This window comes from Bipolaris maydis (assembly GCF_028858645.1).
Source record: "Bipolaris maydis strain C4 unplaced genomic scaffold PSV08scaffold_7, whole genome shotgun sequence".
Classification (NCBI taxonomy): Eukaryota; Fungi; Ascomycota; class Dothideomycetes; order Pleosporales; family Pleosporaceae; genus Bipolaris; species Bipolaris maydis.
The window spans coordinates 1682819-1702844 of record NW_027093863.1 but is presented as its reverse complement, the minus strand read 5'-3'; the positions used below and the strand labels follow the sequence as shown (position 1 = coordinate 1702844).

The window sequence follows — 20026 nt, the reverse complement described above, 5'->3', positions numbered from 1 at the left end:
AAACTCCATAATATGGTAATATTACCAGTCAATCTCTTCAATCACAGAAGCTTCAGGCCAACTGTCCTTATACCACGTATTTATAATGTCTCCATCTACCCCAAATAACAATCGTCACTACTATTACCTTACCCGCGACGAGCGTCTCTAGGTTAAAACACTCTATAATGCTGGCTTTTTATATCTCGCAATCTAAAAGCAGCTTAGTTTCTCTGCAAAGCAGGTTCGAAACGCTGTTCAGCTCCCTCTCACCCTAAAAAAGAGACGTAGTAGACTATCAAAGCTCAGCGCTGAGCAGGTACAAGAGCTTATTGCATTTATACGATAGAGCCGTGCTACCTAGCGTATGCCGTACTACGCGCTAGCTGCTTATTTCTATCCTGCCTAGGGCGTCTCTAAGGACTGTATTCGCAGAGCTCTTAGAGCAGCTAGGTATATAAGAAAAAGAGCTCTTTATAAGCCACTAATAACTAAAGAGAATAAGAGAGCTTAGCTCTAATGGGCCCTTAATTACTAGTACTAGGATATATCTCAATAGAACTAGATCCTTTAGAGTAACGAGACCTAGGTTATAGGAGGTACTTACTAAGTATTTATCACTTAGCAGCGGCACGAGGCACTAGAATATACCTATTTAGTAGATAAGATTTGTAAAAAACGAGGCCAAATGTTTTAGGCTTACTTTAATAGAAGTAATAAAGGTCCTGCAGCTCTTTAGAAAAAGGATTAGGGTTGAATTAATGTAAGATCCTATTACCGCAGGATACTACCGCTAGTAGAAATCTAGATAATAATGAACCTAGGGCTATTTTTTATACAGGATAACGCCTTATCCTATACAGCACGATATACTTAAGAGGAGCTCTAGTTACGAGAGATAAAAACCGTTATATAGCCTGCGTACTCACCTGACTTGAACCCTATTAAATCCGTGTGGGCTGAGATGAAGAGGTGGATTAGATATACCTACCTATAGCTTATAGAGCAGAAGCTAACGCCGCGTGTTCTTAAGCGTATCGTGTGGGAGGCCTGGGCTGCTATTACGCCCGAACACCTCCAGTCTATAGTAAATAGTATGGGACGACGATGCGAGGCTGTAATTGCTGCTCAAGGTGGGCACACAATGTATTGAAACCAGATAGCTTATGTAATCCCGAACTTTGCCACCGCCCCACTGCCCCTACTTCCGCAGTCAACCAAGTATAACCTCTGCTCGGGGTCTGCTTACTTCGCTCACCACGTCTAGTGTTCTTGCGGCTCCTCGGAACCCGAGAATAGATCCTGGTAATCATTAGGCCATCTCAAATGGACACGGCTCCTATTTGCCTGCACTTGAAGCATTCAGCGACCAAAGCCATGTCTTTTCTATCTAGTGAGCCTCAAAGAAGCGCTGTCGCCAAATCTCGGCGGGTAGCGCGACTTGGTGTTCATGTGTAACAGTGAAATACAACGAGAGAATACAAGGGCAGAGTTTCGCACACAGTTCCAAATGTAACCCCGTACGCCGATAATTTTTTTCCCAAACATTCAGCATACCAGGTAGGAAAATCAGCCCTCAATATCCCCATCGTGTTCGTCGCCCAGACGTTCCCACGTAACATACCAAATTTTTGCCTCCCTCCTCTACCAGATCCTCTGACAGGTTGCCGTCCCAACGCCTGGAAGACCCCTGTACTAACGGCCATGGCCATTACAAAAATTTGGAAAGAATTATAAGACGTAGGTGTTGCATGGCTACACGCATGGGCCACCAGTCTCTGGGACCAATTGCTGGTTTAGTCGTGGTCAACAACCTCACATGACGGCCCAGTCGTCAATCTCATCGCCAGTCTTGGGGTTAAATTCCTCGGCAAGAATCTGGTAACGTGAGCTAGGGTTCTTGCTCTCCCTAAGCGTCTCCGTTGGTCGGACTGGCTTTGCCGGCTGGGATGCCTTGATAGTGTTGATGTCATCACGCTCCTCGGCAAGTTCCTCGTTGACGGTCTTGCGCTTAGTCTTGCCTCCCTTGGGAACAGTGGTCCAGGCAGAGTCTTCCATGGCAAGCCTGAGCTGCTCTTCCTCAGAAGGCAAGTTGTTGTAAGGGGCAGAAGTAGTGTTCTTGCCGTTTGTAGGGGCAGGAGCAGCGGCAGCGGCAGCGGGAGCAGGAGCCTCGAAAGTGTCGAGAAGCTGACCAGTAGGGGCTGACTTGGGAGGTTGAACCGCACCACGAGATGGAACCTCAGTCCAGGGGTTCGACGCAGGAGGCTTGCTCTGCTGACCATTCTTGGCGGGCTCACCGCGAGCCTCACGGGCAGTACGGCGCTGCTTCTCCTCAAGAGCCTTGCGCTGCTTCTCCTCCTCCTCGCGCGCAGCCTTGGCCTCCTCAGCCTTCTTCCTGTTCTGGCGCTGCTTCTTGGTCTCCTGCACAACCTCGGCCTTTTGTGTCTGAGCCTTGACGGGCTTGGCGGGCTTTTCGGAAGGCTTGATGCTCACTACAGAGGGAGAGACAGAGCGCTCGCCCAGCATATCAGAGACGTCCTTACCACTGGGTGCCTTGTTGATGGGGGCAGCAGGTGGAGCGACATCCACAGGAGCAGCCTTGGGAGCGGCCGCCTTGCTGCTAGCGTCCTGAGCAGGCGTCTTGACCGACTTGCGGGGAGCCTTGGCCTTGGACTGCTTCTGCTTGGGCTTGGTCTCAGAGTCCCAGTTGACTGCCTCCTTTAACGAGTTGGTGGTGGACTTGCCCGTTGTCGACCGTCCTCGCGCAACGCCATCGTTGTTTTGGTGTGCATAGTACCAGTATGCGGCAGCGCCAATGGCCAGGAACATGGCCCAGCTCATCCATGTCTCCATGATGGGCTGAGTGTGGTGTACAATGCCTCGAAACGAGTGGCCGCTAGTGAATACGTGGCCGCTTTCCGTGAGGTGGATTGCTGGCAATTTGTTAGACGACGGATGGGGCATGCGCGAATTGCAACGCAATAGTTGAAGTGGATGGCAGGAAGTGGAAACAGTGTGGCTGAGCGGCAATGGGGAGAGAGGGAAGGGGGCGGAATGAGGGCGATGGCCCAGGAAGGTCGAGCAAGCACGAGTGAAAGACGAAAAGGGGCTTACCGGAGGTGATTGCCTTTGTCTTGGGCTGGCGTGGTAACCTAGGTGCCCGATGTGTTGCACAGGCAAGCGACACGCAGCTGTTGAGATGGTGGAGGGAAGAGGCCAGGTAAAGGTGTTGGACCACTGGGGAAGGGTCCGGTGCAGCCACCGAGTCGCGCACTCGCCGCTTGTGGACTGTGTAGGGTGCAAACAGGCCGAGGGGGGGACAATGGCGGCAGCAAGGCGTCTTGGCTACGAATGGATATGGGAGAGACGGGGACGAAGGAGGGAATGAGGTTGCAGAGCGAAGGTGCTTTCATGTGGTAGTCGTCGAGCTTGCGAGTGCTCCCTCGATTGCGGACGCGGCTAGGCAGGGGTCCGCCAGCCCGCAGCCGCAGACCGCAGAGCCATGCCAGGCCCTTCACGGCAATGCCGAGCACAATGCGACGAGGTGCATTGCCAGTGCATGCAGACTGGATGTACCTTGCCCTTTCGCCGCCTTGTGCGCGCAAGCCAGCCCTCGCAGATTGCTAATGCCATCGTGCTGCTTGTCCTGTCCCTGCAAACTCCTGGGTTGCAACAGCGACTTGGTGAAAAGGACACGAAGCGTGATGCTACTCTCGTCCTCTACTCGTCCCACTCGGCCACACCCCTGCTCACATGTGCTGGCCGTGCGACGGTTACCATTACCACTACACATGGGCCCTCTATCACGTGCAACTCTCCGAGCACACACACAAACACGCCTACTTTTCTTGCGCCCAACAAACAATCATCCAGACAAACAAATTCGTTATCATCGTATGACATGGCCATTGCCTTTTGCTATGTACACCCAATCCCTCTTCACGTGGAGCCCACATATGTACAACGCCCCTCCCGCTTGGTTTCGTTTTCCCATGACAGCAGATAAGAGGAGAGAAAAAAAACATCGCTGTCGAAAGAAAGAAAAAAAGTCTCGAAAAAACATGCATCCCCTTCTTCTTCTCCTTCTCCTTCTCCTTCTCCTTCTCCTTCTCCTTCTCCTTCTTCTTCCTCTTCCACTCGAAAGAAAATCAACACCGCCTCTTTGCGTCAGCCGCCTGGCAAACATCTGCCCCTTTCCTTTTCCGGCTCTCGCCATCGCTATGCAGACTTGAGCTTCGACTCATCGGCGGCGTTGCAACTCCGTTCGACAAGGGCACTTGCCTGCAGTATTGCGACGGCGAGGTAGTAGTCTGATACACACTACCGCCTCGCTGCATTGGCGGTGATGGCATCTTTTGCTCTTCAGCAGCAACTGCTGCTGCCGCGGCCGCCACTCCCGCTGCCGCTGCTGCTTGTCTTTGTTGCAGTTGTTGATGAGCCTGTAGCGCCGCCGCCTGGTTTCGCTGCGCCATCTGCATCTGTCTTGCAATGTCGCCCAGTCCTGGCCCTACAATGTTCCGGTCTCCTAGTACCGTCGCACCGCAATTGACCGTGATGTTGATGTTAGGATACTTGTGCACCCCCCTGACTTGGGTTCTCGTTGTCCGCTGCGCCTGCGCCGTTCCTACTGGCACTGGGCTTGGAGGTGTAAGAGGTCGTGTGGCGTCGTCTACTGGGATGTTATCTCCGCAGTTGAGCAAGCTTGTGATGAGGTTGGCTATCCGTACACTGTCCATTTGCGCAATGGATATGATGTTTCCGTGCCCGCGGATTTGTGTCGCAGCGTTGATGACTACCTCAGGCGTGTCATTGTCCACTTCCCTGTCCTCCTCTTCTCCTTCGAAATGGAGACATGGACTTGATGCCCTCGATCTTGGCATGTTGGAATCTATGACTGTTTCGTAGGCTGGTGGTGCTGGCATTTGTTCTAACGACAATATCAAAGTGCTGTTATCGTTGTTGAATTGAGATTGTGAAGTTTGTTGTAGCGTCGAGACTTTTGCACTGTGCATGGCAGTATCATCAAAGGGCCCCATGGCCTATATGCAAATCGTGTTCTCAGATTTTTCCAAGTTGTTTGGCACGATGATGTGGAGTACCGTGATCGTGGAGTCGTGGCGTGATGTTGGTGTGATGGATTATCCGAAGATCATGCGAGTCGACTACCAGCACATAGTGGCTGAACGCTTTGCCGGAAAGTGTTGCGCGACCGCGAAATCTAAACGGTAGATTTGCCCCGGTAGATACCGTGATTTATTACACAAGCAGTGATCGGAGATGGCCGTTGGCCGTCATGTCTAATATTTGCCTTGTTGGGAGAAAATCCTATGGGCAGTTAGCAATTAAGAAATGGCGTTTTCGAAACGAAGCAACATGTCACGCACGTAAGTACGTACCGAAAAGAAAAGCCCTCTCAGTATCTCGATGCCGAGCTCGTTCTCCCTGGGATAGCCTAAGACGGCGGCAGCAGGACGCTACTCTATATACTACTACTCACCATGATCAAATCTCCAGCCAAGAAGCTATTCAGCATCACCTCTAGCAGCCAACACAATAGCAAGGCCGAACAATCCGATGCAGGCATTGCGCCACTGCATCATGCACAATGGCAACTGCAACGTGGGTCGCACACAAAGTGCACAAGGTGCAAGATGCGTCGGCCTTGCTATTGTGACCCTCGTCACTCAATAGCCTTGCACTAGGCAATTTTCAGCACCTGCGCCACAACCATGGCTTCAGGCATTGGATGGGTTTCATGAGCGATGGGCGAATGAAATGCTCCCATGCTGATCCGCGTCCATTCGGGAGGGCTTCACATTGAGAAAGGAGTCATAGGGGGAGGGTTTGTGGGGTGGCACCATGTAACAGTGTGGGCAATGTTTTCAGACAAGTTGTTTGGCTGTGTTGGACATGAGACCCTTCTGGGTAGTAGTACGTACGCAGGGACTGTACGTACCATTCGCTCCTTCTCCATGCAGCAGCCAACTATCCCCAAAACGTCTGTCTATGTCGCGCCCTGCCAGTCATCCTTCCGTCTTCTCCCGTTTCTTGTTATTCTGGTATTGTTCATGTGCTTCAACACAATGGTACGGGCATCCATTACAGTCGTCGCTTCCGAGACTGATCGGTTGATCATTACCATGTACGATACCAAGGGCGTGTATGTTTAGTCCATGGACGGCTTTTTGCTAAATTCTGTGACTAAACAAAATATAAGGGGTTCATATTGACCTAATGATTCATCTCTTCATCAGTTGGTTCAAAGCACGGAAGGGTGCCAAGTGCGTATCTGGAGCATGGACTGCGAAATGCATGCTGCAGGCATGTGGCGTGCGTAGTCCACGTACACCCTACAGTACATGCAGACAATACCACAGAATTTTGCAAAGGGGCAACTTGCTATCTCTTGGGTGCATCCCGTATGTTCACTTGACTGATATCCTCATTGAACACAGAGTGTTTTCTGGGCAACACAGTAGATGTAGCGCGACCAAAATGGAAACAAAATAACAATGCAAGTAATTCTGCTACATCCCACGCCTACAAAGCGCAGCTCTTGCTGTAACCTATACTTCCAACCATGTAGATAGCCTTTGCGGTAAAAAGAGAGACGACGCCATACGCTGTAGGCTACAACAGATCTCACTAAACCATTCGTCTCAAAGCAAACAAAGCTGCTTGTGCTGCGTGGCAATGAAACAGGTTGGCCCTTCACATCCTGACCCCAAGTCTCCGTACCCTGACACAGCCAGCCAGCCAACAGCCTCTATTGTTGGTATTGATGAAATTTCCCTGGTGTTATACAAAAGTGTACCGGTATGACAGACACCCCACCCAAGACGCCACGCTGCAAGAAAATAATGCGACTAAGTTTCAAAATGGGGGAATCAGGCTTCAAGAAAACAGACTCAGCGACCAGACAGAGCGCCACGACAAGGCAAAAACTCCATCAGCTTACCACGGTCGGCGAAGAATACGTTTTCTACTATAGACCTAGGCCCCTATCATCGTTGTGGCCGATACTGTGGTATCTCGTGTGTTGGCCTTTCATGATAGAAAAGATTCTCAGACCAAGGCGGCAGTTTCTTGTCACGTTCGTAAAGGTACCCGCAATTGTTGCACAGGCTGCGCGGTCCTTTGGGTCCATCTCGAACAGCCCAAACCGCAGTTCCCCAAACCCAGCAGTGTGAACATCGCCACGTTTGCCTCTCCCTGTACCATGAACGTCAGCAAAATAATCAAAATCTCTTTGTAGCCAAATGACGAATACGTACCCCTCTTGCAGCCCGCCGTCCTGACCACCATAGCCGGATCCTCCTCCAGCGCCAGGTGTGCCGCGCCCCACAGGGCTCAAACTCCTGAATCTTCTCTTCTTCTTGCTACGCTCGCCACGGCCCATGTTTTCTTGTCCTTCGATGTTATTGAAGAACTCATTGGCTGGAGTGCCCGTCATATTTGAAGTGGACGAGAAGCGTGCCGTTTCTCGCCGTAATCTGCGAATCTGCCTTTCGCGATCCCCTTCACGCTTTTCGATTTCTTCCGGCGACAAAATCTCAACCTTTGGCTCCCACTCGTCACAGAGATGCTCTTGGTCATACCGCCACCCTGCGCCAATGGTGGGCTCCACAGCGTCATTGTCAATTTCTCCGTCACCCACCAGTCCGCCGTTTTCACACGCCTCCTTTTTGAGCCGCAAGACAGCTTCATAGATACTATGCGTCATAGCATTCACCCATTCTCCTGAAAGTCCGAGATCGGCGCAAGTCGTCTTGGCAAACATTTCAGCAAAACCTGGGGGGTGCAGCAGTGACCACTCGAACTTGTCCGTGTATAACCGGTTCATGAGGTTGATGTTCAGTGTAACGATGCATCGGTACGTGTCATCCGGGTTGTGAAGTTCTTCCGAAGGTAGCGCCGTAGCTTTTGCACTGATGCCATTTGGTATGCCTGCTGGTGTCTGCGCACCTTCTGCTTGGGATGCGCCGTTTGTCATTGGTGTAGATGCGCCATTTGTCGCCGGAACTACAGGAGTGGAGGTGCCATCGCGAGACGATGCAGGTAGCGCAGGTTTGGCGCCGGTTCCTTGCACAGCAGGCGAGTTTGCGGAATGGAATAGAGGATGGAGCGCAACACCAGCATACTCCTCCAACTGCTGTCGGATTTGGTTGGCGATTTGAGAGATTATCAAGGGTTTCCGCTCATTTGGAAGATCCAATTCATCTACGAATTGCTTTGCAAATTGATCAGGTGTCGTCAAAGCCTCGTGTAGGTTCCACAGAAACGAGTCCTTGAGTCTGTATGCAGGGGTGACGTCGGGCTGTTTGTACGCGGGCAGGTTCTCGTTAATGCCAAACTCGCGAGCATTTGAGGGTGTGGGTAGCGGCGCATCGGGACGGAAAGCCTGAATGTCCATGTCTATGCGAATGGGGATCAGTGTCACCGGCAAGACAGACTGCGTGAGGACTTGCTTCTCAGTTCTGCCACATGTCAGCTTTGCAACAATCTCTTCAATCTACGGCCAAGCCCTGCCAATATGCCACTCACAATGTTCGCTTTGGCCTGCCCATCCAGTCTCTCCAAATTCCTTGCAGGTCGATTGGTGCCGTGAGTTCCTCTCCCAAGGCAGCGATTTGCGCTGAGTGATCAGCGTTCAGCGGGTCGGCCTTTTGTACACTGCGAAGGCCAGTTGCTCGCCGCGGACGGTCGCTATCCTCAAAGTCGTCATCGTCGTAGGCATCTTCCGCGTAGCTGAGAACGGCAGTTCCACGTTTTGTCACGCGCGGTGCAGGCAGCGTATTCGAGGGCGGGACAATGGGCGATATGAGCGAGTTTCCGTGGCTGCGCAGTCGTGGCGCATAGCTGGACATGAAGGCCTGGGGCGGCGCCGTCTTCCCCGTGCTTGTAAACATGGCTGTTGATGCGCGCGATGGGTCGTGTAGGGAATCTGAGGAAGCTCAGCAGAGCTCGCGAACACCGGACGCGTCGCAACGTATTGGAGAGCACAATCTGCGCACGAAGCCACGCAGGGTATGTCGGGTTGATTCTGTAGCACGACCCTCCTTCACTATGCCAGATTGTGCAAATCCGTTCGAATTGTGAATCCTCTTGCGCGTACCTGGCAGGCGTTGGGATGCTTTCGCGATTGCGCTGCAACTAAATGTGCCAAGATACACTAGTCCGTATCCGTACTAGGCCTACATCCTTTCGCCTTCACCAATGGAACGACGCACTATACTTTTACCTTCCATGACGACAGAGGACGAATAGACTTAGACTTTTGCTCACAAGACAAAGTATGGTATGGTGCTACTGATCTCAAGTCTCAGATGTGAAACCTGCAGTGTTGCTTTTTCGACCACATCGATCTATTATTATTCCATTATAGTCCTGTATCAGCCGTTGGCTATGTAGGACTTTGGCCGACGGCCGTTCTATCTAACTAGTTACAATTTGATACTTTGTGCTGTATTGCGTGACTGTGGTGCTTCGGCCTATATCTAGCTAAGCTGTTGCTAGCTTTCTAGACGCCTGGTGCTTAAGAGCAGTTTGGTAACAGGGAGAGATGTAGGGCAGCTAGGCTTCCTTCCAGCGAGCTCTCTTAGGGAGAAGGAAATAGTGCTAAATATTTCAAATTTTTAACTATTCTTTTTTTTTCCTTTTTTTTTTTTTTTCCTCTTTTGTTATTGTTTTTCTTATTTTTCTTTCTAGCCTTCTTGGCCGAGATGCCACTTTCTTGTTCCTATCCGCGTGCTAGTAATAAAAGCTAATGTAGCTTCTATACCGCTCGTGGTATAGAGTAGTCGTAGGAGTTTAAGTATTTTTTAGTTTAGAGTCTTTTTAAGCTAGTTTCTTTCTACGCTGTAAAAGCCGCAGTATCGAAGTAGGTGCTCTGCAGTTTGTGGTTTCCTACATCTACAAAGGTCGCATTCTCTTCTCTTTACTCTCTTTAGGTAGGAGTTAAAGTATCCGTGCCCTATCTTAAGAGAGTAGAAGGAGCTTAAAATGTCTCTTTTCGTGCCTCTAGGGATTACTAGTTGGTTTTTAAGCTTTAGATCGAAGATAGCTCCGTAGCTGGTCTTCTTCTCTCTTACTTTTTCTCTATACTTTCTCTACTCTTCTGCCTGGCTAGCTCGTTAGAGGAGCTTAATCTTAGTGCCTAGGAAGGCTAGGCTTATTTTTAATTTTTTTAGTGTTTGTTTTATAGCTTCCTTTACTAGAGCGTCTACTCTTTCATTTCCTTCTATGTCTATATGGCCTAGTGCCTATTTTAAGAAGATCTTTGCTTTTCTATTAAGAATAGCTTTAGCTACTTTTTAGCACTGAATTACCTATTATTGGCCTAGCTTATCTAATAGACTTTGGAGCCTATAGATGGTAGCTTAGTTATTAGCGTAAATGTAGATATTCTAGTCTTTTTAGGCTGTTTTAGCAGCGTATTTAAACGCTACTATAACGCCCTTAAGCTCTCCGTTATAGACTAGTTATTGCTCGCCTATATTCTTTATCTCTGCGTAGATTTCTTCTTAGTTAGGGTTATAGACTGCTAGGCCTACTCCTATCCTATCTTTATCTTTAGTTTTAGAGGCGTCTAAGTAGATTACTATAGAGTTATCCTCTATTGTTTAGATATAATCTTTGTAGGCGGCTGCCTCTTCTTCTTTAGATTTCTTTAATATAGAGATATTATAGTTAAGAGAGTCCTATAGTCTAAACCTATATAAGATAATCTCTTCTATCTCTTTAGTAGATAGGATAGAGCTTATAATAGCGCGTAGTTGTCTTAGTTTATTTAGCTATTTTAATTGCTAAAGGGTTATTTTTTATAGCCTTACAATAGCTTTTATAATTAGATAGGTTAGAGCTAGTTATATAGCTCGTAGAGCGTATTTTCGATTCGTTTAGCTTAGCCGTACAGCTAGTAACAGCAAGCTAGCTTTAATACTTATTAGGATAGCTAGAGCTATTTTAAATACTCCTAGTACCTTTCTACAAGCCGCGTTATGCAGCGGTTAAAGCTAATCTTTAATAAAGCTCTAGTTGCGCTAATAGATTAGCGACCTATAGTCTATAATACTAGTAACGCATGCTAGGTATAGTTGTCTAATAGTAAAGGGAGATAGCCTGCGGTCGATATTAGCTAGTCTCCCTAGTCTATTAAAAGCTATTTTTACTTAGCTAGCTCTAATAGCTACGTGCTCTCTAAAGGATAGCTTATTGTTAAGGTATACCCCTAGCCACTTAATCGTATCTTTATGGTATATTTTCTCCTTACTAGGGAGTTCTAGAGGTATTTCTTTTCTTCTTTTATTTTTTGTATAGTAGATTAGCTCTGTCTTTGCTATATTAAATTTGATTGCTAGTTGTTTTCCTTTTATAACTAGTTTATTAACCTCGCATTATAGTATCTTTACGTTTTTCTTAATAGACGTTAACAAGGTTATAATTAAGATATTATTAATATAGGATAGCTAGAATCTATCTATTTAAGGGAATAGGTCTCTAATATAGATAAGAAAGAAGATTGGCGAGACTAGGCTACCTTATAGGATGCCTACGTTAATCTCGCTAAACTCTTCTATTTAGCTATTAAAGGTAAGCCTTAGAGATCTGTTAGATAGAAAGGTTTTAGCCTAAGTGATTAGGCTAATAGATAGGCCTAGTCTTTTTAGTATATCTAGGAACTAATTATGCAAAACGTAGTTAAACGCTCCTTTAACATCTAGAAAGACTGTTAATATAGTATAGCCTTGTTGTTTTTAGTGCTAGATCTAATCTACAAGAAGTAGAGCTACGTCTATAGCTAATTTCTTTAGTCTCTCTCCTATCTACGAGTTGTATAGGAGGTTAGTAGTCTTAGCTAGGTAGCTAAGTCTTTTAGCTATTATCTATTCTATTACTTTCCTTAGGTAGCTTAGTAGAGTAATTACTCTATAGGCCTTTGGGGTAGAATAGTTGGGCTTGGACAGCTTCTTTAGAATAGCTCCTATAGCTCTTCTCTAGTAGGTTAGGTAGTATCCGTAGTTAAATAGTAGAGAGTAAGCTTTAAAGAACGTATTTGGCTGAGCTTAGTAGGCTACTATGATAATATCCTATAATAAAGCGTCTAGGCCTAGTAAGCTACTTTTAACCTTATTAGAGTAAGCGCGTTCTAGCTTAGTTGTTAATAGCGCTGGCCACTCCCACTCTTTCTCTTAGTAGTTATTAAAGCTTAGTAGTGCTGTACTTAGTGGCGGTAGGAATAATACTTTTTAAAAGGCTTTGCACTTTCCTTTAAAAGAGGTTTCTAGCGTCTCTCCCTAGATAGGAGAGATTCTTTCTACTCTCTTTTCCTTTATATAGTCTATAGCTTTAAAGATAAATTATAAGTCTTCTTTTTCTAGGAAGTTACTCTAGTGTTCTCTTTTAGCTCTCTTAATTGCTATTTAGTACGTTGTTCACGCTAGAAGGAAGTCTCTCTTAAAAAGATAAGCTTCTTCTATAGAGGTAGCTTAAAGTTGTTGTACGAATATTCTTTAGTAGTAAGATACGTTTCTTCGTAGCTTAGTTAACTCCTAGTTCTACTAGGGCTTTACTTTTAGCCCTTCTTTTAGTTGTAGAATAGCTTTATCTACGGCTTATTAGATTACTAGCGTAATAGCTTCTCTAATTGCGTCTAGTTGCAGCTTTAGCTTATTATCTTAGCCTAAGAGTAGGTTTCTTAAATCTACTTTTCTTAGTTAGTAGATCTAATCTAGCGATTGTAGAGCTGCGTTGCTCTAGATAGCTTTGCCTAGCTCTTCTCTAAATAGGTCCTAGTCTACCCTTTTTATATTATATCTTGTTTAGTTAGTAGAGCTATTAACTAGGTCCTTTATTATCTAGATTAAGAAGAGTATCCTATAGTAGTTAGATCCTATTTCTATTATTATTTACTAGTCTCTTACTTTCGCGGCTAGGTCTAGTATAGTGATAGTTAGATTTAGCGTTGTTTCTCTAGATAGGTATAGTCTAAAGAAAGTGGCTATTCCTAGCGTATTAAGGAGGCTAAGGTCCTAGTCTTCTATCCAATCTGCTAATAGCTAGCTATCTTAGCTAGTTTTACAGCCTAGGTCCCACTAAGGGTAGTGCTCGTTAGCGTCTATTAGTAGTAAGGTAGATATTAGTAGCTAAGTATTAGCGAGTAATCTTTAAAAGGTTTTTATATTTTCTACGTTTTTTTAGTTATATACGTTATAGATGTTAAACTTTAGGCGTCCTTCTTAAATCGTAATAGCAATAGCATTGTAGTTACCTATCTCCTCTTGCTAGCTAACCTCTACTATTAGAGATCTAGATATATAAAATAGAGCTCTTAAGCGGAGGTTTAGGTCTACTTTTAGAAAGATTTAGTAGAAGCTCTAGTGGGCTATTAACCTTAGGGCTTCGTAGTTATTACTGCTAGAAGGTGCAATCCACAGCTCTTAGATTGCGATAATATCTACTTTAAGTTTAATTACTAGTTATAGCGTTAACTCTATAGCGTGTATACTTTTGTTTAGGTTTACTTGTAGTACTTTAAGGTTTTCTACTATTATTTAATAGATAGGAATACCTCGCAGTCTTTACTATTAGTAAAGTAGGGTTGTTTACAGTTTTTGCATTTTAGCAGGGTATAGTTATAGGCCTTCCCTTTAGTTTTACAAATACTATAGTTGTGCTGAGTAGTTAGGTAGTTTTTAGCGCAAAACTAGCAGCTAGCTAGGTTTCTACACCTGCTATAGTTATGTCTAAATCCTTAGTACTTGCTGCATTGCGTAGTTAGTGGGATTTGGTAGTATTTCTCTACCCGAAGGGATTAGCTAAGAATTGTTATTCTACTACTAATCTTCTTCGCCTCTTCTTCAGATTTAAAGGCAATTACAATAGAGCTTATTTACTTATTCTTCTAGCTTCTAGATAGCTAGTATAGGTTACTAACGATTATTTAGTTCTTATTATACGTTAGGATTTCTATATAGAGTAGCTAAAGGTTTTCAGCTCCGTTAAAGGTTGTTAGTACTCTATGTACAATAAGCTTAGTCCAGGACTCTAGCGGCTAGGCTTTCTTAATTGGGAGCTAGCTTTGCTATGTATTAACTTGCTTTAGAAGAAATTCTCCTAAGTATCCTTCTGTGGTTGTTAGGATAAGGTTATTTCTTCTACTTATTGAAACTTGCTGGATAACTGGGCCAGCGATGCCTACCTTTTAGAAGGCTTGGTTGATCTTATTTCTAACTAGTAGAGGGCTAATTATTTAGCCGTCTTCTAGTGTAACCAGCGTCTGGTAGTAAGATGCTAGTTTTTTAGCCTGTTGTGCTTGCTTCTTCCTTGGCTGTACTGTCGTCTAGGCCTAGTTTGAGTTGTTTGCTGCAATAGCTGCGTATAAGCTTTGGGCTGGTTTTTGGGTAGGTTGCGCAGCTATTAGTTGTGCCTTATTTAAGGCTGCGATCGTCGCTTGTTTAAGCGTCTTTGTTGCTTACTGTGAGGCGTTTGCGAGCGTGGCTGAGTGGTAAGCTAGTTTGGCAGATAGCTTTTCTGTGATTTAGTTGGCTACTCTGCCTATTTCAGTATAGTCCCTAAAGACGTCTAGTAGCTCTAGTAGCTTGTTTTGGGCTATATGAGATTCTTCCATTGTAGAGGCCTAGAGAATTAGGTCTCTAGCCCAATAGATTGCCTATTTAGCGTTCTTAGCAATTAGTTTTGGGCTGGAGGTGTTTTGGTATAGGTTTCTGCCTCTGTAGGTAGTCTCTAGCGAGAAGTTGGCGTATCGCTTGTTTAGTGGTAGTATTGGTATTTCAAACACGCTTGGTGTTTGTTGGTTTTGGGTGGGGGTGGCTGGTGGGGACTCTACGTCCATTTCTCTATTAATTTGAGCCTCTGGTCCTTGGCTCTCTTGCCCGTTTTCCTGCGTATTTACTATAATAGTATCACTATCAGGCGGCATTTTATTACTAAGCTTTTTCTCTTAGTAAGCTGCGGGGTGGTCTGTGTGTTCTTGTTTTCGTGAGTGAGACGTGTTCAAATTAGCTACTTTACCAGCTTCTAGCTCTATAGCGCGTGGGCTGCACGACTTGGCACTAGTTGCAATCGATTTCTTGGGATGGATTTGTATATATTGAGCTAAAATTACACCTATTCTAGAAAACTCGAAGTTGGTGTGTACCACATCGATCTATCCAACTCGGAGACCATGGCTAATTCAAGACTTATCACATGCATTTCACTCCATACATCACAAATACAAAGATAATATGGAAAGTATTTCAGCTTCTCTTTTTCTTTATTTGCCTTGATCAATCGTTATCACGCTACTGTCTTATCCTCAAATTTCCCAACTGACATCTCTCCATGCTTTTCCCGTCATGTGCACGACGAGTCGTTTCAAAATCGTTCAACATAGAATCCACCCAGCTTCTCCTATTACTCCTGGAAGATCCGGACCATTTCCACATCGACAAGTCCCGGAAGATTTCGAATTCACTGGCTGGTGACGTCCAACACACTCGTCATCCAGCATTCACCTTCACTTTCACAATTGACAGCCACCAGTCCCTTGACATGTCTCATTGTGAAGCTATTGTGAGATCACACAATCACAGTGGTTATTGTTCTTCAGTTCCACAACACTTTCCTCACCTTCAGCGCGATAAACTACATAAAGACTACTGATATTTTTCCTTGTCCTGCCACACCAAACATACCAACTTGTCCAACTGGCTGATAACTAGACTTCAAACCACTCCTTTTCTGAGTAACAAAACACCTCTTCTCGCAGTCATAGTAGCCTAAATGCCTACCAAGAAGACTACTCTTCTCGCTACCACGGCCCTGGCGGCCATGGCGCCTCTCTCCAGCGCTCACATGATAATGGCGAGCCCGGTTCCCTTCAACGCCCCGAACAACTCGCCACTCGTCCCAGATGGTTCCGACTTCCCTTGCAAGGGCTCGCCCAGCGGATCTGCTACAGTAAACCAGTGGCCCGCTGGCTCAACCCAATCCCTCGCCTTCTCGGGCACTGCTGTCCACGGCGGCGGCAGCTGCCAGATGAGCGTAACCACCGACAAAACACCCACCAAAGATTCCAAGTGGAAAGTCATTTACAGCATCGAAGGCGGATGTCCTGCCAACGTAGAGGGCAACCTGAATCAGAATGGCCCCAGCTACGACGGCACTTTCCCCTTTACCGTCCCCCAGGATCTTCCAACCGGAGACTTGACTGTGGCCTGGACGTGGTTCAACAAGATTGGCAACCGCGAAATGTACATGAACTGCGCGTCTGTTTCAGTCACTGGTGGCGCAGATGATGCATCGGGTCTGGATGCACTTCCCGACATGGCGATTGCGAATGTCAACGTTCCGGGCTCGTGCGGTACGACGAAAGAGGGGGCCGACTATACGTTTGCGAATCCAGGCATGTTTGGCACGACAGTTGGCGAGGGTCCATTTATGGATCTTTGCGCGGGTACACCTTCGCAGCCTGGAGTGGGTCGTAGTGGTGGTGGCGGGGATAGTGGCTCTGATGGTGCCGCTGGGGCTTCCTCACAGGCACCAGCTGCATCGGATGCTGGATCTACGATGCCTTCAACCTTCCGTACTGTCAAGACCGTCACTGCGCCTATGGCTTCTGTGCCCACCAATCCAGGTGGTGTTATGGCACCTTCCGCTTGTAGTGCCGCTCCAGCTCCCAAGCCCACGCCCGCTCAACCTTCTCAAGGCCCTGATACAGCTTATCCTACTGCCGCTCCAGCTCCAGCTCCAGCTCCAGCTCCAGCTCCAGCTCCAGCCCCGAGTCCCATCACACCTCATCCTCCAGCTGGAGCAGCCCCAGGCTCTGGATCTTCTAGTGGCACTCCTTGCTCTACCGATGGGCAACTCGTCTGCTCACCCGACGGCACGCAATACGGTCTTTGTAACTTTAGAAAGGCAGTCATGATGCCCGTAGCTGGAGGCACAAAGTGTGTGAATGGTACTATTGCAAAGCGTGGTGATTTTACGCACCGAAACCAGCGCACTGCTATTTAACTTGAGGATCTGGGTGATGCTGGGCGGCAATTGTAGGCTATTCGGCATTTCTAGTCTGACGTTCGTAGTGCAATGTGGAAAAGCAGGAACTCGCAGCTGGACTGTAGTCTTCTGGGTACTATACGATTATTTTCTTGTTTTCCATTCAGCATGCTGAATATTATGTATCAATATCAACAGAAGACTAGCCAAAATTGATTGAATCTTGCCGCGGCCATCTCGTGAGTCCAAAAGTAACGCTAGCGTGATTGTCACATGAACTGTGTTTCTCTATTTCTATCTCATCCATCATCGAAGCCTCTGTCCAACTCTACTACTAACTAAGACATACCCCAGAACCCCTGCCAGTACACTGAAAAAGACCCATTGCGGAACACGTATGTCTCCATCTCTTCCCTTGTACCCCCTCGCCGTCTCTGCATACGCTTCCTTCCTTCTCACCACCTCACCCCCCTCCTCCCTCTCCTCCTTCTTCCTCCTAGCCTCTTTCAAATACGCCTTGACAAGCGGATCCTCGTCATGACTTAAATCCACAAACACCCTCTCTTCCCTACCCTGATCAAGCGGGCATGCCACATTGAGTCCTCCCACCACACCCTCTTTCCCTACTTTCCTTTTCCTCTCTACCGACCCATCATCTGGCAGCCACTCTTCAAGCAACTGCATTGGCAAAGACCGAAAAACAAGACACATCCATAACTCGAGTACGTTCATCAGCAACGCCATGTCATCCGTGCCCGGCCCACTGTTCGCAGCCGGTAAAATAATGACGGCGCCAAGCACATTGTACACGCTCTCCTGCAGGGCAAAGTAGTGCAGCGAGCTGTGATCCCTTCTGTACCTGAAGTTCAGATGCTGCGCCACGCGAGCCCGCAGATTATGGCTCTGTCCAACGTAGATGCGCAGGCGCTTGTCGAGGCCTAGGATGCCGTCGAGGTAGATGGCGCGGCCCGAGTAGCGCAGATCCCCCGATAGCGGTTTTAAGGCATCTAGAGACCAGCGGTGGGAGAGGAAATTCCAGGCTTGGGGCAGGACGAGTGTATGGCAGAAGTTGAGGAGCTGGGAGGGGCCGTTGCGCTGGATCCAGGGGCCGTAGGTGGGGTTGTAGTGGGGGTGGGATTGGAGTTGAGTGAAGACGTGGTCGAGGATGGTTCTTGCCTCGGTTTGGGCTGGCGTGAGCTTGTTGCTGCTGTCACTGGAGACATGCGACTCTTTGTTTTGGCTTGGAGTTGTTGCCATGTTTGACTACGGCCTATTGATGTTGCATCGCCTGTGCAACCCACGGTGTTATTCGAGAATACTCAAGAAATCGTGAAGTACCCTGCTGTTTCCTTTTTGTCCGGCAGGAGTGCAATAAGGAATCCGGAGGTTTGGTGTTTGCATACAAACAGACTGAGGCTGAGGCTGCGGCTGTTGGCGCCTAGTGGTAGTGTAAGTAGACTGTATTAGGCAAATACTTCAGAGGCGTCGGATGCAGCGATCCTGACCTGTCGTCTTCAGGCACGCATACGCGGGGCTTGGCGCTTCTCAAGATCATATCACTCAAAGTATTGAATTTGTGAACATTTTTTTTCTGCCATTTTCTGGATGTAATTTGCACCATAGAAATAAGTCGGTATTCAGACTTACTCTTGCTGTGTTGAGAGGGCGTGCCTCGATACGACATAGGGTCGATTGGGGCTATCGTGTTCGGGCCAGAGAAGAAATAAAATAAACACTCTTTTTTATACTTCTACTGGACGAGTCCGTCTAGTGCAGTATCAAGGCGCTGCATTTGTACAACATGGATGAGAAGCTTATTGGAATTATGTTAATTGCTCACTCTTTCCTTTTGATGCTCGATTCGGGCAAGCTGAGGTGTGGTCTAACATTTCTTTTTTCGAGACAATCAGTCCAATACTTTTTAAGCCAAATGTGTACAAATAATCAAAGTTGTAAAGTCAAACAAGTCAGGTAACAGTAGGGTTAGTAGTAGTATTATTGTTAAGCAGGGCCTTTCCTTCTTTGGTGTCCCGAGAAATAAGTCGTGCACAGCCTTTCTGGATTAGGTTAGTCTAATATCAAATGCGGTCCTTTTCTAACAATGTATAGGTATAAGAAGAGCTAAGCCCCCGGTAAGCGGCCCGGATAGCTGAGCTCCCTTCTCGGCAGCATCGGTACCTTTCAAGACCCGCTGTCATACGGAAAATCAAGTCCGTCTTCTGTTTAGGTAAAATTACTCATAGCTATACTTATCATGGCCTTATGACTTGCCTTTTTTTCATCTCTGTTTGTTATGTAGCGTATCAGGTCAACTATCTTAGAAAAAGAATGACAGGCCACATCCCAACCTGCCGGAATCGGGTATCAAAAAGTTGAATTTGCAGTCAAATCACGGCTTTATAGACTGAACTGTAGACAACTAAAGCCCCCGAAAACCCTCTGGTGAGATATCCCCTTTCTCAAGATCCCTACCGCCTGTTACTATGCGCTGTCCCGGGAGAAATATGTTCCTTCTGATTGCTAAGTAGAGCGTTCATGATTCGCCTAACTAGCAGACTGATTTGTGAACGTACCAATGGGAGGGATACGTGCAGTCTCGCAGAGCACCTTGGCACACATTTGTAAAACAATCTGCTGATCAAATTATTTGTCATCAAATGTGCTTTGTTTCTTGGTATCTGACGTTTCAACATATAGATCCCTAATAAGGAGTGGTTGCACCAGAAAGTACGCTAATGTGCATTGCAAGTGTTTGCACTGTGTGCACATTACTCGAGAGAGTCGCCTATTACAGCTACCTACTCTCGCTTGGCTTTTGCCTATTCTGTAACAGTGCTTATTCTCATATTCTGTTTCACGAGAGAATCAATATACTTTGCATAGTTGTCAAAGCTTTCGATCATTATCTCGATCGTAGAAGCTCAATATTTGCGCAGTCACGCCACGGAATAGCGGTACAGGCGAGCCAAGACCGAAGATGCCGTAACAAAAGAAATCCTCTGTAGAACAAGTAAAGGCCGAGGTACAAGAGGCCTGCGTTTAGGCA

The 20026-nt window shown here is 46.8% G+C and overlaps 4 protein-coding genes across 4 annotated transcripts; 1 reads left to right on the top strand and 3 right to left on the bottom strand.

Moving 5' to 3' along the window:
• Positions 1-1794: 1794 nt before the first annotated feature.
• Positions 1795-4859, bottom strand: PSV08DRAFT_180354 (uncharacterized protein; the record flags this gene model as incomplete). The annotated part of the gene is made up of 2 exons (XM_014226842.1): positions 1795-2912; positions 4301-4859. The coding sequence occupies 2 exons, from the start codon at positions 4857-4859 to the stop codon at positions 1795-1797; spliced, it is 1677 nt and encodes a 558-aa protein (XP_014082317.1).
• A 1872-nt stretch (positions 4860-6731) lies between these two features.
• PSV08DRAFT_203266 (uncharacterized protein) lies at positions 6732-8888 on the bottom strand (the record flags this gene model as incomplete). The annotated part of the gene is made up of 3 exons (XM_014226843.1): positions 6732-7191; positions 7254-8456; positions 8524-8888. 3 exons carry the CDS (start codon positions 8886-8888, stop codon positions 6984-6986), a joined length of 1776 nt encoding a protein of 591 aa, XP_014082318.1. The 3' UTR covers positions 6732-6983.
• A 6925-nt stretch (positions 8889-15813) lies between these two features.
• Positions 15814-16998, top strand: PSV08DRAFT_371413 (uncharacterized protein; the record flags this gene model as incomplete). Its single annotated transcript, XM_014226844.3, has 1 exon — positions 15814-16998. The coding sequence occupies one exon, from the start codon at positions 15814-15816 to the stop codon at positions 16996-16998; it is 1185 nt and encodes a 394-aa protein (XP_014082319.2).
• Positions 16999-17286: 288 nt separating this feature from the next.
• On the bottom strand, positions 17287-18237 carry PSV08DRAFT_391079 (uncharacterized protein; the record flags this gene model as incomplete). Its single annotated transcript, XM_014226845.1, has 1 exon — positions 17287-18237. One exon carries the CDS (start codon positions 18235-18237, stop codon positions 17287-17289), a length of 951 nt encoding a protein of 316 aa, XP_014082320.1.
• Between the last annotated feature and the right edge of the window lie 1789 nt (positions 18238-20026).